This window comes from Halichoeres trimaculatus, unplaced genomic scaffold (assembly GCF_033239565.1).
Source record: "Halichoeres trimaculatus isolate MK-OKI-2021-1 unplaced genomic scaffold, fHalTri1.1 fHalTri1_scaffold_22, whole genome shotgun sequence".
NCBI classification, from domain to species: Eukaryota; Metazoa; Chordata; class Actinopteri; order Labriformes; family Labridae; genus Halichoeres; species Halichoeres trimaculatus.
In genome coordinates this window covers 7,188,113-7,211,571 of record NW_027437200.1, presented here as the reverse complement: position 1 = coordinate 7,211,571, position 23,459 = coordinate 7,188,113, and the positions used below count along the sequence as shown (strand labels likewise).

Below are 23,459 nucleotides of genomic sequence, written 5' to 3'. Positions count from 1 at the left end.
AGATACACCAGATGCATCTACAGTCCATCTCCACTCTACCAGGGCACTGGGTCAGATAGGTTGCCATTTAAGTCAATCTATCAACTGGGTCCTCTTGGTTGTGATCCTGCTGTTTGGCTCGTCCAGCAGGTTGCAGGTAATATGTAAACTGCCTGGAAACACCGCACATAATGTGCAGAGCCAGATCAGGAATCAACAAGTTTGAGGTTTTTCAGCCCAACATGAGTAAAGAGAGACTTATCAATGGAACGTGAAGTGTGGGGACTTCTGGGTGTTGTGACTTCAGCTGTCTCTCAGTCATGGGGCTTGGACTGAACACACAGCCAGAGTGAGTTGACAAACGTGCTCATCATGCAACAGAGCAGAGCAGGACTGCAGATGTATCTGGTTCATGGAGGCATTACATAGCAAAATACTCATTTAAGCACACACTGCACCGGTCTAACCAGCAACACTGACAGTAGAGCAGGGAGAGGGGTGGAGTGCGCATGAGTGTGTTAGAAGAGTGCAAGTTTAGGAGAGAAACTGAAACTTAAGTATGGTCATAGATATGAGGTGCTTCAGAAAAATGATTTTAAACTCCTAATTTACAAATAATGACTAATCAAAGTTATATGTTAACAGTTCTTTTTGGGAATGCTGTAAAAATACCAAATCCCCCTACATAAATCTAACATATAGTCCAGTGTGACTTGTGTATGTTTTTTTTCCTCTTTATGACGCATTTTTTGATTCATGTGACTTATACTTCAGAGCAACTTATAGTCCGGACAATATGGTAGTTTGGTTTAGTGTCATCCACACGTCTGTGTTATTTGTCCACAATAAACCAGTGTCCTGCTAGTAATTTTTTAAAGTCTTTATTTCTGGATGTGTTAGTGCCAAAACATTTACACAAACACACTGGTATTATGAATGACCGTTATTCCTCAAAGGTTTGCAGTCTCCGAAAAAATTTAACGGTTTGTGCTACTGCTCTTTCAGCCAATATGTGGTTATTGCGGTAATTTCACTCAGGCATTTAAGGAAGCCAGCGAGTACACTCACAGTGCAGAGCACATGGATACAAGGAAAGACACCCACACAAACACTCACCCACACAAACACAAAAAAGAAAAGAAAAAAAAAAAAGGAGTTGAGTTTTTCCAAAAATGTTTTCAAGAAGACCCCCTGAGTTATAAAACCTCCACTGGTGCAGTTTTATGTGAAGAGAAGTAAGGCTAGATGGGTTGAATTTCTTGAGGAATGGAGCGCTTTCTATCTAGTTGTTACACATGTGTGTTTGAAGCTTGTATTGTGAATTGTTTTTTTTAGAACAGTGTACCAAGTCTTCTTTGTACAATATGTGTGTAATTAAATGTTTATAATATACAGAAACCTTTTTCAAACAGAGTACTGTGCTGTGTTTGTGCTTCGTATCTGCAAGTATGTGTACAATGCACCATGTAGTATGGCTGTGCTATTGTGCTATTAAAACATTGTGTACAAAGTCATCTTAGTACTGTGTGAACATGATTTGAGGCTTGTATTATGTGTTAACCTTTGTAGAACAATGTGCCATGCCTTGTTTTTTAGTGTATAGTGAGCATGAGCTGCTGAATACTTTTTCTCCTCTACTTTTAGTTCATCTTGTGATGAGGAGCAGCCATCCTCAAGTGGCTTGTGTGCTGATAGAGGGGGATTGTACATGTTGTACATGTTTTATATTCTTGGATTTTAAAGTTTTTCCTGGAAAATGTTCGATCCAAGTTTGATTTAACGTTGAGTAAAACCCTGCTTTTGTGTTTTGTTTTGTTTTGTTTTTTAATTATTTTTTTTAATTTCCATTTTAAACTGTTATACTCTCATAGTAAATTGGAAAAAACTCCAATAAATAATAAAAAAAAAACAAGTATTCCAGAAAAATGGGCAAAGTACTTACTCAAAGGACATTTTCTGACCTTTTTTAAAGTAAAAATAAGCAAAAAAAAAACTCCAGGTGGACATTTTGAGGCTTGGGTTTTGAAGAGTTTAACTGCAAAAAGGTCACTGATGGTACAGCTGGAATCTATAGGCATCTATCTATAGACACAAAACGCTAAGGAAAGATTTTCCTGGATGTGCCAATAAATTCTGAGCCGGAGTGTTGAGTGAAAACCTTGAGATCAACAAGTGGAAGAGGGTGAAGGCCAGAGTCAAGGGAGGGAGACTGTAGGATGGACAAGATGGGCAGATCTCTGCAAGTAACCAGTAAAGGTCAGAACACTCACTGACTACTTGTACTTTTTCACTTTTTTCTCTTTCATGAACTTTATCCCAAGATCTTTTTTTTTTGACCGGCATCTTTGAGTAATCCTTACATGGAGGACAGCATCAGAAATATGTCAGGGAATTTGAAGTAGAAACATGAAATCTTATTGTCACATTGGAAACATTCCTCTTAAGGTCAAACAGTTTTTCAAAAGTTATGTTGAATGCAAAAAGGTCAAAAGATGGAGATAAAGTCTGAGGGACAGGAGGAGGTGTTGTGCAGTAACAGCTGTGGTGGAAGAAGCAGGCAGAAGAGCAGCACAAATATCATCCAGTGTTCAAAGAATCATCAACAGTTGCAGACACATTGTCTCATAAAAACAAAGTCTAGCATATTGAATTTAGAAATAAAGCCCTTTAAAAATCAGAATGCCAAACAATGGGAATGTCAGCAGAGTGGTGATGAGAAACTCTGCACATTCAGAAAACACTTTGACCTGAAGTGTTAGTGGATGAAAGGCTGGACACATTTTTTTTTTCTGATAATTTTGGACCAGAAAACACATTTCCAATAGAATCAGCACTTTTTCTTTCCCCTTTCATTTCTGTTGTTTAAAACTCAAGCAGAAGGGATAGCAGAAAAGTGTTACCTTCAGCCCCTGGTTCAGGTCGTCGGGGGTCAAAGGTGGTCAGAGGTGAAGGTCCAGGACGTGAGCCATAGGACAGGACAAAGGGGTGGGACACGGGTTGGTGGAAGTCACAGAAAAGCACAAAGAAATGGAGGCAGGGAGGGGGTAGAAGCAAGGGTCACAAACAGAAATAAATGAGATTTGGTGGGAGGGTAAGAAAGGGGCAGCGACAAGGGAAGATGTTGGTAAGGGTCAAAAAGACAGGGGAGGATTTGGGAGGACATGGAAGGAAATGGCACCAAGAGAAGCGAAAAAAGCAGAGGAGAAAATCGTGAGGAGAAAGCGGCAGTTTCCAGGGAGCTGGGCAAAGAGGCTGAGTCATTTCCTCTTAAAAAAACAAAACAAAAAGAATAAAAAAAACAGAACCAAACAAAAAAGGAATGAACCCATACCTTGGTCGTTTAACGTCAGGTGCGCCAGACCTTGAAAGGGAAAAAACAGAAAAAAAGAACAGAAAGAGGAAGAAAAGAAGGTCATAAAAGGCACGGGAAGAAAAAAAGCATTGTCACAACGTTGGACTGCAGTTTGTGACAGACATCCTGGGGCAGACTTGGATGTCAGAGTTCAAATCAAAGGTAAAAAACGAGAAAGAGAGATAGAAAGAGATAGAAAGAGAGAAAAAGAGAGCGAATAGTAACAGAAAACAAGCAACACTTCTTGAGTGAGGTGTGGGGGGTTAGAAAAAAAAGCATTTTCATTTGGCGCAACCCCCGAAGGCTATTGCTCTCTCAAATGCTTTTTTTTCCTCTGGAGTACTTATGGAACACACAAAGAACTGTTTGGCAGAAAAGGCTTGAACTGAGTTCCTCGTTTCTTCCTGTACTCGAATCATAAAAAAAGCATCAGAGCTCTGCAAGGTCTCACACAGAGAGGTTCAAAGATCAACCTGGAAAGACGCTGCAGAATAAAACGTTTTGTGTTGCCTGCAAAAACCTTAAGCTAAAAATGATCTCAACACCAAAGTCAGTACAAGGTATCACAACAGCATCCCAAAACACAGACTCAACTTTGTCAAGAATATAAGGCAACCATCTCGCCATTACAGCAATCAATTTTGACCTTTCTGACCTCCAGCAGATCTTGGTAAACATCTCAGTTACATGAGCTTTGAAGCAAAGTCCCAGTACCAAACAAACTCACTCACACGCTGTCTCAAATCACACCAACAAAACCTTCACAGTATTTGTGAATCATACCAAGCACTTTGCAAGTGATTTATAGAACAAGACACAAAGATGCTGTTTCTGGTTGAATCAATCATACAGTTGGTCATACATGACACTATTTGCTAAAAATCGAACAGAAGTGAAAATAGAGACAAAATATGAACAGTAATAACAACTTCCCTCAGCTGTCTGTTACTGTCACACGTTGATGCACCAACAACATCTGATTCTTGAGGATGACGGCCAACCTGTGGAACAAAGCCACCAATAGTTAAAGGTCCCATGGAATAAACACGCATGTTCCTCACTTCTTCTTGGTGTTTTGACACCTCTGTATCTGTCAACACTGCTCTTTTCCCCTTCAGGCATTCAGCAGCCAATCAGCTTGGGGCTTGATGCTTCCTCATTACACCATCCCCCTATAGGGTTAGAAACTGGGACGCTGGGGATTGTACAAAAAGCTTTGTTAATGGTACAGTGTGAAACTTAATATACTTCTTGAAACAATGACAAAGCCATGTTACAGACCATCTAGGATGTATGGAGAATCATGTCGGAGACTATAGAGAATTATATGGGAATTTTCAAGCAGTATCAGCCTTTGTGTCTTAACTTTTACTCTTTGTACATGAAAGGGCAGCAAAAGATGCAAACACACTTATCCAGTAGCGTACATACATAATCTGGGACTGCTTATTATTCTGTTTTATTACTTCCACTTCAGAACTGGCAGTAGCAAAATCTCTTTTTGCAAATCTGGTTCTCAAGTGCTGTACTTGATAAAGTTGACCATGATATTTCTACCTGTTGGAAAAACTTTATAAGGCTTTTCGCTTCTTGTCTGCATGCAAAAAAAAAAAAAAAAACAGTAGGTTACTTTAACTACACAATGGACACACACATGTACATTACAAAGTCCCAGAGGACCATAACCCGCAGAAGCACTTGGTAAAGTTACTGAAGACGTCAGTCAGTGAATGAGCCATGATCTTCTCCAATTGGACAAAGAGTTGTTTTCTGAATCAAAGAGGAGAAATTAGGAGGCATTATGCAGTTTCAGACATTACCATTGAAAACCGTGAGCCAAGTCAAAGATAACAGATTTATCTTAAGCTGGTCTTGTGGTGTCACTAATTTATTATAATTTTAATTTAAAAAGTGTATCAACACATCAGAGATAAATATTTGAATTAAAATCAGTCTGGGGCTTTTGGGGAATGACTTGCTTTTTGCAAGCTCTGAACAAAAAGTAAGCAGGATACAAAGCAAAATAAAAAGAGATTTTACCATGGGGGCAAAAAAAAAAAAATCCAGCTTCAAGCCAGAATCTACTTAGAAAAGAAAAAGAACAAGGTTCATCAAGTAAAACAGTTTTCAAAAAGAGGAAAATAAAAAAAGAAAATGAAAGAAAAATATCTGTTCGCTAAGAGGGTTCATGCTGTGAAAACAAACATTGACTAGCGTGATGTCTTCAGGAAATAATTCTCAGAATAAAACCTTCAACAGAAAAACAGAACTGGAAGGAAAATGAAAGACGGTCTTAGCAGTGGCCCAAAGCCAGGTTTACTCCCAAATAAACGGCAGCAGGAAATTGGATTTAACCCAAGGCAGCACTGAATATCAGCAACATTTATATCTGTTGAACCTGAATCCTTTCAAGGTAACCTGTCTTTTCTTTGTCAATACCCTTTCAAAAGAGAGGCTTTTGGCACTACCAGCAAACAGCTCTATCTAAATAAAGCCTCTTTGAAATATCATTCAGGCGGTTGAATAGGAATCCAAATACAGAAAAGTTAATCAACATAAAAGACAGTTTAGACTTACAAACATCTAAATTACAGACCTGAAGTAGCTATTTAACATTTAAAACATGTACTGAATTTCTGTCTGGATGCTTCAGAGTTATAGTTTAGCACAACACAAATCAGAAATTATTTTGACCTTTTCCAAGAAAAAGGAATTCTGAAACCACCTTTTTCTTTGCAGCTGTTGGTTTTGTAAATCAACTGGGCTTTAAGAGAATGTGGCGCATGCAACCAAAGATAACCAGTCACTGGTAAAAGAATATGATTGAATTCAGCCCTTTATCCAATGTTTTAATCAAAGGAGTAAAAACAAGAGAAACTACCCCTTGATTCAGAACTGATTTAGGGTGAAACGTATGCTTCCAAGCACAGCATTCACACTGGAGTCAGCCTGTAGTAGAGCTGTGTATTGACATTTAGAGCATTGAGTTTGTGTCTCTTTTTATGCAGACAAAATAGGAAAAGTCAGCGTCTAATGTCTCGAGACACAAATTAACACAACAGCAGCAGGCTAACTGACTAGCTGACATGTCTTTACCCCCACCTGCAGGCAGGTAAATCAGAATGCAGGGTTCACACAAGCTCAAATGACTCTTGACTACAAGCTGTTTGCATTGTTCCCTTTCTTAATAACATCTGTGATTCAGGGGCAGAGGAAATGTACAGGCAGAGTGGTTTATTTATCTGGCTGCAGTCCGTTTCCTGCCGGCCCTTTGCAGGGAGTCCAATCATTCTCACTCTGCATCCCCCTGTTTTTGTCCCCTTGCTCATAATCCATTAAGGAGATAAGGCAAAGGCTCCTGCAATGAAACAGAACGGTGCTGTCGCTGCATACCAAATCATTCAAATACACCCTGGCTTCATCCAGCTCATGCAGGCAAAAAACCCCACAAAGGTAAGGAAATACACAGGGATTGGTGTCACATGGCACTGTCACAGCCAGATTTAACTAGACATTTACAGACAGGTGTGCAGCAGAAAGCCAAAATGAGAAATCGAATAAAGACACCTGTTTTAATGTATGATATCATGACATTAAAAGGCTGCAGTTAGATCTACACAAGATGCCAAACCCTTCTTCAAACAGAGATGCAAAAGCCACATATAGACCAATACACAGCCACTTTCACACATTATGTTGTCTTGGCAGGAGGGAAGGATGCTTGTATCCTCGAGAGCCAGATTGTGTTCAAGACGTGGCGGCTTTCACTACCAAGTGGTTTGAGGAGCAGCAGCATAACTGGAAATTTAAATTACTGATCACATCCGGATACGATGAACATAAGGAAAGGCTCCATCTCTAGATGTCTATTCTGCACCAATATCAGTGTACAAATGTAATTATCAGAGCAACAAACAGCATCGTTTGCCATGTATGCTGTGCACGTGGTCAATTCAGAGCCAGGAGTACTGGTCTCCCCACCTCTTAGACATCTGAGCTCTTTGATTACATCCTTAATTCTGTGCTGAGTACAGATGGGAGTGCAGAACGGAACCAGCCCGAATTGCAGAGCGGCACCGATTGGCTGGTGGTGATTGAGTGGCAGATGGAGCTGGGTCATAATTCTGTCATTAGAAAGAGATGTGCTAACGTCTTATCCAGCCCACTCCCTTCCACTCTGTTTTTCCACCTTACTTCACTTGTTGTCTCTGGATCCAACCCTCCATCAGCCAGATGCCTCCTAATCTTTCTTTCTCATCTTCTGATTCCTTCCGCTCTGAGATAAGGTCTGATGAACACAAGCCATTTTTATTTTTCAAACCAGAGAGTTCACCGAAATGACTGTGGGTGACTCAAACACCAGAGTTTTGCCAGATATTGCATGGTGAGCCAGCTGGGTCAACCATACTCATAGCTTATGCTCTCATTTTTTAATCCTGCAGTGCTTCCATATGTTGATCCTGGTACCTCTCTATCATGTGAGGGGTCAGTTGCTAAGGTGGCGACTGTATAAGTGAGATTTAAAGTAAGAAGGAGTATATATCCTTCCTTAAAACCTCCATAGCTGTGTGTGTTAGACAGACAGTCCAGACATTTGTTATTATTGCCCTTTGCTCTTATTTTAGAAGTTCTCATTCAGCTCTTGTTGTTACCTCCCCCTAAGCTAACCACCACACCCTGATTGGCCATTGAAGCTTTCACTGTTGTCATAAAAAGTAAGAAGTCATCATTTCAAGCTTGCAAGACACTAATTGGGAAATGCAAAGTTCCCAGAATCAAATACTGTAAGATATTGGAAAACTAGTTGGCTTTTACACTGTGGCATTCCTTTGGTTAAATGATATTGATTACTTGATCAAGGCAGTGGCGTGCAGAGATTTTTTTGAAGGGCAGGGACGGACAGAAAAAAAGAAGGTACCAGCCAAGTTTAGTATGTATATGCATCCAAAGGGGGCTTTATTGCGCTTTGTTCACCTTACACACTCAGTATTTACCTATATTGAACATTGCTGTTTACATAAACATAGTTAAGTTGACATCTGTTTGGCAGCAAATGGTTCTGTTTTCATCTGTTTCACTGCAAATACATTTGTTTACTTCTGTTTTAATTTGTTACCATGACAACTATATACTTATGTTACTCTTTACATACTTCTTTAATCTGCTCGGTAACACAAATTTCTAATCAGTCAATTACATGACAGCAACTCAATGCATTTAGGCATGTAGACATGGTCAAGACAGTCTGCTGCAGTTCAAACTGAGCTTCAGAATGGGGGAAAAAGGTGATTTAAGGGACTTTGAATGTGGCATGGTTGTTGTTGCCTGACGGGCTGGTCTGAGTATTTCAGAAAATGCTGAACTACTGGGATTTTAACCCACAACCATCTCTAGGGTTCACGGAGAATGGTCCCAAAAATGCCTTGTTGATGCCAGAGGTCAGAGGAGAATGGACAGACTGGTTGGAGCTGACAGAAAGGCAACAGTAACTCAAAGAACCACTGGTTACAACCGAGGTCTGCAGAAGAGCATCTCTGAACACACAACACGTCCAACCTTGAGGCAGATGGGCTACAGCAGCAGAAGACCACACCGGGTGACCCTCCTGTCAGCTAAGAACAGGAAACTGAGGCTACAATTCACACAGCAACACCAAAACTGGACAATAGAAGACTGGAAAAACGTTGCCTGGTCTGATGAGTCTGGATTTCTGCTCCACATTCAGATGGTAGGGTCAGAATTTGGAGTCAACAACATGAAAGCATGGATCCATCCTGCCTTGTATCAACAGTTCAGGCTGCTGGTGGTGTTATGGTGTGGGGGATATTTTCTTGGCTCACTTTGGGCCCCTTAGTACCAACTGAGCATGGTTTAAAGTCCACAGCCTACCTGAGTATTGTTGCTGACCATGTCCATCCCTTTATGAGCACAGTGTACCATCTTCTGATGGATACTTCCAGCAGGATAACACTCCATAACTGCCATTCACAATGATGCTATGTTATAAAATATTAAAACAGATCAATAAAGCTATATAAATAAAAACATCTCATCAGTGAATCTTTTATTTCTATCTGAAGCAGCAAATGCTCCCAATTAAAACAGTGAAAACGAGCCGAAATTTTGTTTTGATTAAGAATAACTGGGTTTACAGGCCCTTAAAGGAGCACTTGGGTCATTCCTTTTTGAAGCACTGGGTTAGTGATGAGAGATAAATACCTTACAATGACTGATAGATCCTGATAAGATTGGATGTCATAACTAATATTTATCTTTCTCTTTTTCTAAAGAATTATCTTTTTGCATCATTGAGCAGATACATTTTGTCCCAATGACCTTGAGAGTATAAATCTGTCAACGTCTGAAGATGATGATCATTAGACACACGAGCAGATGTGCTGGGCCTCTGGACAGAAGCAGCATCTCACAATCGAAGGGGACAGAGAAAAATGGGAGTCATCATCATTATCCCTTTTCTTCTCTTTCTGCACTCTCGTCCTCTCACTTCCTCAATCCCTCGTACATCAGACGGACACAGAATCTAAGTCAGAAGGAAGAATGTGTTTGCTTCTCCAGCCCCCTGTGGTGCTGTGATGGCATGTTAAATAGCACCCTCCTCCAAGGACTCTCCTCGGCATATGGCCGCAGCACTTCCTGCGCCTCCTCAAAGCCCAAGCCATACCGACACATAAGCTTCCTCTTTACAGGCTGAGCCCAGTATTGTACTCACACAACTGTAGCTGAAACACACTACTGACGACAGTCTTTGAGGACTTAAAAGGGAGCAGCATTACCAAAAAGAAAGAACTACTCAAGTGTATAAAAGTCATGGAGTATAAAATAAGAACAATAAATGGTTTAATGTGCAGCTTATTGCTCCGTGCCACCCCTTGGCGTGAGATATAAAACAGCACAATATCTAAAACGTTTGACACATCCACAAATCATTTGCTTTTACTGGGCCGGGGCACAGATAAAGTTTCACAGAGTAATCATCGCTGTTCGTCTCCTGCTGCCAAACGGAGCAGGCGTGGCCCTCGGGGGCTCAGAAACAAACCAGGGCAATTTGTGAAAACAAGCGATTAAAAGATGTCGGCGAATGCTTCAGAGTAAATGTGACTAATTTTCATTTCTGTAGGCTGATCTATAATGCATGGTGTCTTTGCACAGCTAAAGCAATATAGAAACTGTAGCAGAATTTAAAGGCTTTAATAATTCATTGCGGATATCTTTTCTAAGAAGGAAGAAAAGATGAGATAGTGGGAGGTAAGGAGCTGAAAAGACGTCTACAATCTCACACAGAGTCAGAGATTGATGTTCCAGGCTTCCATGTCTTTCAGTGTTTTTAATTATTAACACAGAGCTCGCCCCAGTTTCAGAGAGAAGGAATATGTTCTATATTCTTACATCCAGTGAAATCATGTCTCAGTCTTGTTCATTGGGCTAACCAACATGCTGAGTGTGGATTCACAGACTGCATATCGCTTTGATTCAAATGCATCGCCCTCTTCTGATTTATAAGTTTTAAACTTTATTCAGTTTAAACACAGCAGCATGTCCTGCCCTGTCTCCTTTTAATTACATTAACTAACAGTATGTTTTATAAAGACCTCACTCATCCACTGCTGAGGTTTACAGTTCACTTATATTTCCTGTTAGTATTAGAGATCTACTCATCGCACATTAACACATTTATAACAGGGCATATGCTGAAATCCTGAGGTTAAATTCAATACCTTTTTAAGACTTTTTAAAAAACCTTTTAAAAAGTCTTAAGACCTTACTGCGACTTTAAGCTGCTGTTAGCAACCAATCTTTGATGATTGTAGTTTTCATTTTAACATAAATTAGATAAGCTGAGAAGGAATAAAGCTTGAAAGAATAAATGAAACTAAAGGCAGGTTGATTGACATTCCCATTACCACAACAAGTAACAGTTATTTAAGGCCAACTTGCAGAAAATACATACAGATGGCAACTAAACTCCTGTACAAACTGAGTTTGTTGTCACAGTAGCCTACAGATATGTTGGGCTGCTAGCGATACATATAGCCCGCGCCTCACAAAATTACAACTGTGCTTGTTGTCACGTCTCAAACAACAGCGCTACATAACTGTACTGAAATACCTTATCTCATCGCGCAGTATCCAGTAAAAAGGTGATTTTAACAAAGAAAATTTGTTCCAAAACAACTGAGATCAGGAGAAGCTGGGGGAAGCCTTCTCTAAACTGCAAGGATCCAAGATCCCAGGTCGTCAAGAGTCAGAGAAATTTTCTCAGGAGGCAAGAGAAACTCTAATGATCTAGAGTGAAATATTTTGAGACGCTAAAGCTTTTTCCAGATCCTCACGCTGGTCTGTGATGAGTGTGACAAGCATAATGATCGCCCAATCACCAGGTGTGGTTATTTTTGAAGGTTCAGACCCTGAAAACATTTTCGAAACAGATGGACTATTTCTGTGGCGGATATATGGAACTGTCTGTCTGGCGTGTCACGTTAGTTTGTAACAGTCGCAAGGAGGAAAATAAATATTCATGGATACTTTTGGAGTCAAAGCTTGAATACCAATAAAATTTAATACCTCATAACATTACAATAAAGACTTTTTAATACTTTTTAAGGGCCTTAATTTTCCCACAATTGATTTATCAACTTTTAATACTTTTTAAGACCCAGCGGACACCCTGTATAAACCCATGAAATAATGATACAGTCTGTTTATAAATATTCAATTTCATTCTGGCTAACAAAGTTAGCAACCCTGAAGTTACCAAATCCTAATTCTCAGTCTCAGTTTTGTATTAAGGGAAAGAGTGGTGATGTATCATTAATGAACCATTTGTTCACCATGAATGAATCATCCAGGTTAACGCACTGGACAAGTTACCAAAAAGAGTTGTTCAATATTCAACCTTACCGTGTCTTGTCTCTTTCTCTAGACCGTAAGAGTCACCTAAGCCTGCCCTCCCTCCCCCTTTATGTCAGTAGTGCATACTGACTGAACCAACATGACAGAGTTGGCAGTGAGCCCTGTGTCGCTCAAGCAGCTCCCCGCCCCCCAACATACACTCACGCACACCCACTAGACATCTCCATGATCAAGGAAGAAGAAGTTATTTTTCACCACCGACTGTTCTCAGTACGATCGCAGGTAGAACAAAACATTTAGTTGTGTTTCAGCTTATCAAATTTAGATTCAGAGATAGAGCTGTGGAGAAATACTGTACAATTTGTTGAACAAATCTTTTGAACGAATCACTTTACTGAATCAACTGATTCAGTACCCTGAAAACAGCTTTTCACACCACTAGGATTGAATGTTAAATTATTGCTGGTATCAGATTGGATTAGTGCTGGCCAAATCCTGAGTATCAGTATCAGGACTTAAAACTTTGATAAGTGCACCCTTAATGAAGGTGTGTGGATGGGTGAATGTAACATTAAGTGTAAAAGAATAAAAATAATGATAAAAGGTCTTTGAAAACAATATATTGGTACAGTCAATTTATTGAAGATCGGGACAACTTTAGATAAGAAGTCAAGCTTTTTCAACAGGATGAAAAAGGTATCATACTTCCCTCAAAGACTTGTCTTAAAGCAAAACGACTAAAATGATTAAGCATAAGTAAATTTAGAGGGCCTTCATATGAATCTATTTATGTGTGTTATATCTTTGTCATGATTTTTACTGTTTGTCAAGGGTGATGACAACTTACAGTACATCAAGTTGAATGCATTGCTTAGAATTATTGTACTCACATTCATTTCCTGATTTGAAGTGTTGGTTTCTGCCAGAATGCCCTGGACTCTCAAGGTTTATATAAATGCATTCCTTTTACAGAAATTCAGGGTTCTTATCCGAGTGTGTGTGGGCCACTGTACACATGCATTTGATTTCCTTGGAAATACCACAGGGAACTGTTGACCCCAGGCGAGGCACTTAAGCTGAGCGAGTGAAGCATTAAATCTTTATGGTCACTTTCCACTTTACGCAGCAGCAACAGCCATCATCTGTCAGGGGCGATGCACTAAGTTGTTTGGAGGCCTGTCAAATGGCGTGATTTACTATTCAAAGTTACAATTAGAAAGAACCACGCTGCATAATTAATTGTACATGCTAAGGTCTGCAGACAGGGAATACTAAAGATAAAGCTGTCATGACAGATAATCTGAGACATTACTGTCTGTAGCAGCTTTACCACCCCAGATTCGCTGAAGATACTATGAAATAAAATATATATTAAAAAACCCCATCAAAATTCATCAAATTAAATATTAAAATCAGGGTCCACTCATTCATAAAACACTGAGTTTTAGAAGCTGGTATCCTTCCTGTGTGTTTGGCAGATCAAAGCTAAATGTTACAAAGAGAAAAATCTCATACTAGATCGTCTATCACTTATGCAACCACAAGTCATCTAATTAACTGCATTACACCGAGTGAGCCCCTTTGACTCCTACGTTTGGTTCATCAAAACACAGCTAATATGTCACGGGATGTGTCTGGAAAAACAAATCCAGCGTCTCAGTGACTGGAGAGAGAAACAGATCTTACCAGGTGCTGTTCTATCTTAATTAAACAGTTCATTAATAAACTGGATCTCCATTTGTCAAGACGAAGATTTTAAAGTGAATCCATGATTTAGTCATTGCTTGTTAGGTGTAGAGGGAATTTTGATGTTTTCTTTACTTTTACTGATTTTAAAAAGATGGTCTAAAGACATCTGGAGGAAGAATAGTGTTTCCTTGGTTCTTTAACAAAACCTTCCAGTTCAAAGAATCAGCTCAAGTAACACTGGAGTAAAATGTGGATGCAATCAAAACAACCATGCTTCTGTCTCAGAGCACATTTCTCTTCTTCTGTTTGTGTCTTCCCAGTTTCCAAATGCTTTACTGCTTGGATTTCTGGCTTGGGTTCATCCTGCGACAACTAATAAATTCCATGTCTGACCTCTATTTTCCTTTCATTTATGAGGTCAAAACTAATCATTAGTCCCCAGTGAGAACTGCTGTCCTCTCCCCGAGTATCAATCTGTCCTTCCTCTCCTCATCCTAATCTTTCACTGCCAGTGCTGCAGATGCATCCTGCATCCATTCCCCAGTCCATCCGCCCCCTTTCTACAGTCATTCATGAAATGAATGACTCTGATTGCCACTTCTCCACTGCACTCATTAGGGAGGCTGAAATGGACGGTGGGCAACGAAAAACACAAGCATGCATGCTGTCTTTACATTTACTGCTCTTTTGCAAGGATGTTGAAAGCTGTAATTTTGACATCAGATGTGATGCAGGGACTGAATCATTGTTTGCAGGAGGAAGGAAGTCTTCAATTGTCTTCAAATCTATCTGCTAAACCACAAAATTCTTAATCCTCACTTGAGCTGACGCAAACTTTCAGAATCATTTCAATCCAAAATCTTTAAAGAATGTGGGAGTCTTAAGCCTAGGATTGTCTTTTGACTCTGCCTTTTGCTTTTAGTTTAGTTACTGTAGATATCTACACACTAATCAGAAGCTCTCTGGTCAGTTTGCTCCCATGAAAAGGATTTCCTGTCTCAGTTATAATTATGTATGTCTAAATATAAAAAAAGAAGGCTGGGTGGAGTTTAAAGCTGACAGAACTCATGATGACGGGATGCTGCTTTACTTATTTTTAAGATAGATGTTCTCTGTGAAACAGCCTCTCTTATTTAATTATGCTGATACTGATTATTGATCAGAGTTTTAAGGTACACATTAAACTAGAAGGTTAAAATGCACACTAGTTGACAATGAAGCATTTAAAGAGAGATAGAATTCAACGTAATGTAGTAAGAAGTTAAACTTCAGTATTCTATCACATTATGTTCCAAGATATTTAAGCAATCAGGCTAGCACTGCAGAAAGAAAAAAAATAACTTGCTTACTATAAGAATTTTTCTATTCTATTTTATTCTATTCTAGACGCTGATGCAAATAGCTTATTGGAATTTCAATAACCTTGTGTTAGGGTTTGTTTGTTCCTTCAATTCCTTCTTTACTCCCCAAATCTGGTAAAGACTGCTGCAGGTAGGAATGGGTACCCAATTAGGTACTTTTATAGGTACCGACCAAATTCTAGCTGCAGTATCAAGTACCGAATTCTTGTAAAATCAAAAGGTACTATACTTAGGTACCGTAATGCATCCTTATGATTGCGGGAGAGTGGAAGAGGAGGCAATTTGCCAAACAGGACATGAACACAGCATTGCAAGGTTATATAACGAAGAATAAACATGTTAAAGTAAAAAAGATATTTTATTACAATTTATTACCATATTGTTTAACATGTGAAAAACACCCAACCCTAGCTGCAGGACTCTTTTTTTGTTTATTTATTTTTTTGTCAAAGCTTTAAGGAATGGTGAAGAGAAACAGGAAATATGGGGAGGAGAAAGTAGGAGATGAAGTGAAGGAAAGGGATGGTTTTAAGATGCTTTTATGGTACACAGATTTGCTATTTGTCAGAAGTTACTTTACAGTTTGATTAAATGAGACATAAGCTACACTGTGCCTTTTCATTTTGACGAGTACACATATGCATTTTTTTGGCCTACAAGTGCCACTCTTGTCATAAAATAGTAGTCCCACAGCACAACTTTCATTCCATAATCTCAACGTGTATAAAAACCGAGCAAATATGAACAATTTCAACATCTGCAGTGATATCTGCAACTACTTAACACCATACGGTATGATGAGATAATTACTGGCTGTTTGCAGCGATAGGTCTCAATGAGTGATACCTAAAATTTAGACAGATTCCCCAGTCATGAAAATTTTTCAGACAAGACTGAGCCAACCTTCAACCATAAGGCTCAGCTACATCAAAGGGGAATAAATGGCAAGTAGAGGCAGATATTAGTCCAAATCATTGCTGCCTTGATTGCTAAAGTAAGCCCATGTCAGTGAGATAAGTAAAAAGAACAACAACATACTCTGGTCCTCTGAGCCATGAAGCTCAAGTCAGAGGCAAAGTAATCTACAGGGACATTAGTACAAAATAGCACCTTGCCTTGAGCGTCTGAGATGTTTAATGTTTCATTTTGACAATTTTCTCCCTTCAGCCGGTTTAAGGAGCACACATCCCGTTCCTCTCCACTAACAGCACGGCAGTGAACTGTAGTTTCATGTGAGGGGAAAAAATAAAATCTTAATGACTTTTCCTGGAAATGTGGCTTCCCGTGAGGTTCTGACTGGGCGACTTCCTGTCTTGTGTCAGGGGGAGGGTCTCAGCGGGTACCTGCAACAACATCCCATAATGGAAAATTAATGTCTTCCAACTGAGACGAGGCACAAACTTCATTTAGCTCATCGGGCTAGGTAAACACCATTAGAGCGTGGAATCTGCAGCGCTCCTGAAAGTTGAGTCATTTGAGAGAGAGTTGGGTAATTATGGCAAAATTAATGGAAACTGTAACAAATGAATTCATAATTTATGAGCCTATTTTCGTCTTTGTGAGAAAATGATACGCAGCTTGATTCAACTGAGATTGGAAAGTTCCTATTGGTGCATATCTCTCACTAACAACAGCTGTTTTTCTTTGCTGCACAGTGGTGAATAGAGTTGGGATGAAGACGCTTTAGGAACAAGATTTTAATTCTGTCTCATGTTGAGCTTCAATTTTCCCAACAAGATAATTTGGGCAAACATATGAATCCAATGTTGCAATTTTTAACTAATCCTCTTTGTGAAAACTGTGATAACACTTCATTTAGTAATTTTACACTTACTGAAAAGCCAAGTATATCCCATTGCATGAATGATCCTTAGCTGTCACCTTGAAGAGAGCTATAAACGCTGGTAACAGATCAGCACTCACTATTGGCAGAAAATCACAATCCAGAATTGTACCAGGACTTAAAATGTTGTGTTGGTGCATCGCTGGTGGAAAGAACAGGAAGTAGTCATATCACAGAGAACTGTCGTTCTTTATCTCTCTAAAAGGTGCAGACACGCCTTTAAATGGCAGAGCTGATCCCAAATTAAAGAAAATACATCTCAAGTTGTTTTCTCCCTGAGACATAACAGTATTTCGTTTAGTTTCAGCCGCTGAGCAAAAAGCCCTGCTGCTTGCCTTCATCTCACCAAACTCTAATTAGGCAAACTGAGCAAACACCAGCCAGAGAGAAGTCCTCTGCATATTCAAACAAAAGGGCTCCTGAGTTCGAACGAGCAGAAGGAGCTAAAGAGAGGGGGAAGGAGTGGAGAGAGGGAGCTGATCACGAGAAAATTAAACGGCACTGAACCTTGTAAACAAATATTTCAACAATGTTAAACACAATGTAGGAGTCGTCTGGTGCCGCTGTGCTGTGAAATAGCTTAGCTCCTTCTGAAATGGAGTTTCACGAGCGCTGCGCACTGAGAAAAGTCTGCTAAAGAGACAAAAGAATTTAAAAACAAACATCAAATATGTTTGTGTCTTTGTACTGGGGGTTCATTAGAATAAAGATTATACAACATGTTTTCTTTTACTACTTGGCTACACATTCATCCGACCAGAAGAGCTAACTAATGCTTTCTGTTCTTCAGAGGTTTATCAGAACCAGTCTTTTTGTTTTCATCACATCACACTGGAAACTCCTTATGCCTGTTATTGCCTTCATTAATAATTTTTGCTTCAGCGCTGTGGAGAAGTCCACCTTGAAGTGTCAGCTATCTGGTGAAATGTATGAGTTAGTAGTTGGCTCAAAGGCGTTATGGTGCGAGAATAAAAGACAGGCAGGAATCTATTTCTTCCCCTCAACATCACAGATTGTTTTCTTGCAAAGTTTTGTTCCTCTTCAAAGTCACCCATCACTTTTTTTAGGCCTTCTGTGGACGCACACACGAGATGCTGCAGTCCATCCCTTGTTGGCATAGCAACTGGCACCGGTATCTCTCCTGTGATGATGACGGCCATACTGGTCGATTCATGACATGTTTAACATCTCTCCTCTCTTCAAAGACTTCTCTTCTCCTTATCGTTCTCCATCCTGTTTCTCCATCATCCACTCTGCATTTCTCCCCATTTTCCTTGCATTTGACCTCACTGTGACGCTAATTTCTCCCTTCCACGTCCGAAGGCAATCAAGTCTGCCATTGTGTGTTTTTATTACAGTAACTGCACAGACACATAATGCATGACTCCAAAAAGTCGAGAGGGATTTGCATTTGAACAAGGTTGTAAAACCAGATAAGAGAATACAGTAATTACACGGAGGCTCGACTTGATTCAGCGACGATATTCAGAGAGATCATCGCCCTCCTGGTTCATTGCCCACAGAGGTAAACTCAGCAGAGTCTGCAGGTACAGGGCAAAGGAAAATAACCTCACTCCTTACATAAATCTTCCCACTGCTGCAGAATTGGCTTTTGGAGGTAATTTTTTTTTTTATATATAGTCAGGAGTCCTGTAGTCCATTACATCCAAATTGCTCAGGTTGTATTGTTTAACTGTAAGTATTCGTCAGCATACATAGCAACACTGATGAAGTTCAGACAAGTGGAACGAACAGACCTGAATTAATTTGCATTTTATTACATAACATCATATAAATTCAGTTAGTCAAAAAGAGCTGTAGATAATATCACCAAGAGGGGGAACACACCAACATTACGCTGTGATGCATCAGGCAGAGGAAATCCAGCGTTTTTTTAGACACCTGACACTTAAAGACAAGAAGGCTGACGGTTTGAAGAAGCTCCTCACCCGAGACGCCGCCTGAAAACTGACACAAACCTCAGCATCACATGAGGGTCATGGGTTTGTTTGCATGGATTTTGATACACAAGGTAAGCATTGTTGTTGTTTTAGCTGCCAAGCCTCTCACCACCACCACCACAGTTCTCCTGACTAGCACTCTCACAGTGCAGGATTGCTCAATCAAATAGGGCTGTTATGCTAGGCTCCACTGATCCCATCTGTCACGACTTCATCCACAGATACGGCGTGCTGTTTCGAGCCCCACGACAGCTCTTTAAGAAAACCACTCAATCTGTTCTCTGGGCTATTTTTGCATCCTATGCATTTTTACCCATTGAAAGAGAGAAAGAGAAAGAGAATCATGGCGCTGCAGGTTGCTTAGAAAAGGGGATATTTTCTCCCAACCTTTCCAATTTGTGATCCCACCCCTCTCCGCCCTCTATCCATTACCTCCACCTCCACAGAGGGATCTGGCTTCTGATCACAGAGGATCAGGCCTGCCTCAGTTACCAGAAATTTGGCACCTGGTGGCCTCATTCCCTCCATGGCAGGCGTTCCTAGCAGTGTGTGTCTGCGGCTGAATAGCGGTCGCCGCCGGAGCAGCTCATCCCCAGGGAGCCCAGAGGAAACTGGATTAGAGGCTCATAAACCCACATGAGAGAGAGAGAGAGAAACCCTAAGCATAGTGCCTCAGTGCCGTTGTGCTTTAATGTTCCTACTAGCAGGGGGTCATTACTTGGTCACCAGTTTACATTGTGAAGAGGGCAGATAAGACACTTGTGTGGGGAGCTACTGTGAAGAGATTTTTTTTTTTCCTTTCCAGTTAAAATTCAAGGCTGGTTATTAGCCACTTCTAATGATACTCCTAGCCTCTGTTGGATTCCCTTTTAACCTATCCACAATTAATTAAAAAAAAAAAAAAAAAAAAAATACATTGATTAATTAAGTGATTAATAATAATAATAATAATAATAATAATAATAATAATAATAATAATAATAATAATAATAATAATAAATACATTCATGGTGAAATATGGTGTTGCTGTGACATATTGCGTCAGACTCCAAATGTGCAGGGAAATATTGTAAGAATAAAAATTGAATAATTTTGAGAAATGTTCAGTTTTGTGGTTACATTTCAAGGTCCTTCTCACCCTGTCTGTGTTCCAGTTTGCTTAAATTAATGCCAACTACTCAACTCCCCCACTCAAACGTATACAGGGTGTCTAAAGTCTCTTAACAATTTAAAAAATATCTTACGAAAGCACATGATGGGATATCTTAATCAGATTACCTCTACGTACTCAGTAGTTATCAAAGTTTTCAATCACATTGCATTTGTTTATTTCCAGTATCCTGTTGATAAAAGAGGCATTGTTGAATAAACCCTAAAAATGGCTACTCTTCAAGAAAAGGCACTATAATATTGGATACAAAGACTCTGCAAAACCATCATCATGTTGGTCAATTTGTGCAAGGCACAGGAAATTTATGGAGACAGAGACAGTGCTGGATGAAAGGAGGAGTGGATGGCCAAGAACATCTGAGGAAAACAGTGATCATGTGAGACAGGCCTTTCAGTGTTCTCCTACAAACTAGTTCTCCTATTAAATTAAAAAAAAAAAAAACAAGAAAAAAAAGCAAGAAAAATCATATTAAAAAGAACAACAACATCCACTCCTCATTTTGTAACAGTTTTAGCATATTTGTCTGTTCAATTTGCTTTAGAAATATTTCTTTAAATTGAAATAGACTTTATAGACACCCTTTACATTTCAAACAGTTGTAGGATCATGCATCAAAAACTGTAACACATTTGATTACACCATGATGACTCATTTTCTGCTACAATTAGTAAAGCTAAATATAGACTTAATGGCATGATCAACCCGACAATTAATGCACGAGTAATTTATGGATTTAAATCCACAAATGAGACTAATTTAAACTTGCTAACTAAAGTCAGCAGGGGGATTTGCAAAGCACCCTGAGCAGACATCTAAGCAACCTCACGTCAATAGGTGAGAATCAAGTTTCCTATTGTGCACTGCTGGCAGCTATACAGAAATAGATGGAAAGAAGATGATAGTGAGGTTTGCTGGGTAATTAATGGTGAAGGAGAAGGGGGGCGTTTGATGTGTGTGTGTCTGTGAATGTGTGCAGCTGTGCGGTGATGGAGCCACTCCATCACATTCATTTAATGAAAAATGAGAGCAGCTTTGTTTGGACGTCAGCTGTCAGTTGGGTCTTCCCTGGGTAAATATGCGTTTGAAGGGGGTGATTTGGTTTTGTTTCAAGCTCATCTGGACTGAAAATACATCAGTTAGTAAGAACAGTGAGAGTGACTGAAGGAGATAGATCAAGGCAAACAATACAATGACAAATAACATAAGGACGACAAATGGAGGTCTCAGCTGCAGTCTTTGATAGAGGTAAAGTACAGTCTCTGTGCAGTGCAGTGTAAAAACACTAAAGCCACCTCTGGTTAGCAGTAAAGATATCGTGAAAATCAGAAAAAAACAAGCTTCCTGAGGATTACCGCTCTAATCCAAGATACACTATGAATGCTAATGTGCCGGCTCCGGGCACAAAGAGCCAGAATCCCCTGTGGCCCTCTGCTGCTCTCCTTTGCTTATTAAAACTTCTTATAATGTGACACTCTAAAAAGATTGATTTTGCTGATCCACAGGAGTGATAACATTAGGATGTGTTAATAGTCAGGAGGTGTTCAGAGCTGCATGGGGACAAGATGAAACACACAGTAGAGTGTGTGACTTCAGGACGGCGGGGCTCACACTGACATGACTTGTCTGGATCATCTTGTCTCTCAAAAGTCTGTAACATTCACTGACAATGGGTTTAAACACTCACTGTGTCTTCCTCTTTCTGTCCTGGTCATCTCATGTTACATTCTAGAAACCAGCAACAAGGTCAGGGCACAGCTAAATCTGATTATGAGCATCTATCCACTGTCTTATATCAAAAGAAGGAGTTTTATTGGACCAAAGGAAGACAGGGGGATGTTTTAACTAGGCACATTCCTCTGCTGTCTCATTGGGGTTTGAGAGTCCTGTGTGGCTTGTGTGTATGGATCTGCTCACTAAGTTATCGCATTGGACAGAGGATCAAATTCACAGCAGGAGCCTTTGTATCAGTACGAGGTCGTGTTACATCTCAAAGACACGTTTCTCTGCATTTTCAAAAAGCCTCTATACCTTTTGAAATGAAAGCTATGAAAGCATCAGTTGCCACGTATACATGGACCCAAATATTCCGCTTGCATTCGGTTTATTTGCTCAAACTGAAAGAATTTAACCTTTGTATACACCTCATTCTGAAAGAAAAGTGCCAATCCGAATGAACATTTAATCATTTTCACAGGGGTGGAATATTCCTTTCCCCAAACCGATTGAGGTATCATGTATCCACTCAAATACAAAGTTGTCAGGGTACGTTCTTTCAGCGCTTGCTCAGATTTGATGTAATATGCAACTAGAGATGTTCCTCAACTTTAAAAAAGTTTGTTTTTGATCCAAACTTTGAAAGAAATGAACATAATTTCAAGACTGGACGGACAACAAACTTGCAATATGGAGTATTGCAACACCGTGATAAACAAACTGTCGTCTTCCAGCTTTGATAAATCTCGTGATGTTTACGTTTTTCTACGCATGCACCATTGCCTATTATGTTTGATTACAGCGGCGCATGTAGACCAGAGATTGGAATATTCCTTTCCATGTTTACTGTTGGTTTCGGAAAAGTCATTCGGAAAGATTCCATTTGGAAAGACGAAAAACTCCTCATGTAACCGTGGCTATTGTATTGTGGAAGATATAATTTATTGGAAGCACAACTTTGGCTCGGAGCAGCATTTCAGTCCTGTGAAAATATATAATTAGTTTAATGGTCTGGTAATTCTGACTGGTGAGGGTGACTTTGTGTAATCGTGTAGCTGACCAATGGCACACATTCCCTGTCTTTGTTGCTTTTGAATTACACAAGTGAAGTAGAGCCAAAGACTCCTGGCAGAAAGTTTGCAGCTGGCTATTAAGCTTTCCTCAGAGTCACTAAGAGTTTACTGCAAAACCTGAAATCCAAGCAACTGCTTGTGTCTTATTATACTTGATGTGAGCCACATTCCACAGCCAAGTCTAGAAATATGTATTATTTTAAGACATAAAAGTCCAAAATGAAGTCTAAATTGCCTGAAACATGAAAAAAAAAAAAATACATCTGTGGATTAGGTAGAAAACGTGTTTTTCAAGTTTCTTGAAACTATAATAATGTCTTAGTGCAAGAAACTTTTCCCTTGGAAAATTTGGACTATTGGCAGATGGCAAAAAAAAGGACTTTCTTAAACTGAAAATAAGAATCACTTGATCAGACTTCAGTTTTTTTATGGTTTCTTTGATCATA

The 23,459-nt window shown here is 39.6% G+C and overlaps 1 protein-coding gene across 9 annotated transcripts in view; it reads right to left on the bottom strand.

The window, feature by feature from the left end:
- Positions 1-23,459, bottom strand: part of nrxn2b (neurexin 2b) — a 920,596-nt gene that overhangs the window by 688,087 nt on the left and 209,050 nt on the right. For 8 of the 9 annotated variants that reach the window (XM_074699347.1, XM_074699355.1, XM_074699353.1 and 5 more), the window contains exon 4: positions 3,311-3,340. The exons of the other annotated variant lie outside the window; for it this stretch is intronic. In XM_074699347.1, coding sequence (XP_074555448.1) covers positions 3,311-3,340 — 30 coding nt within the window. The remainder of the gene's footprint in view (positions 1-3,310; positions 3,341-23,459) is intronic. 9 annotated transcript variants of the gene reach the window in all.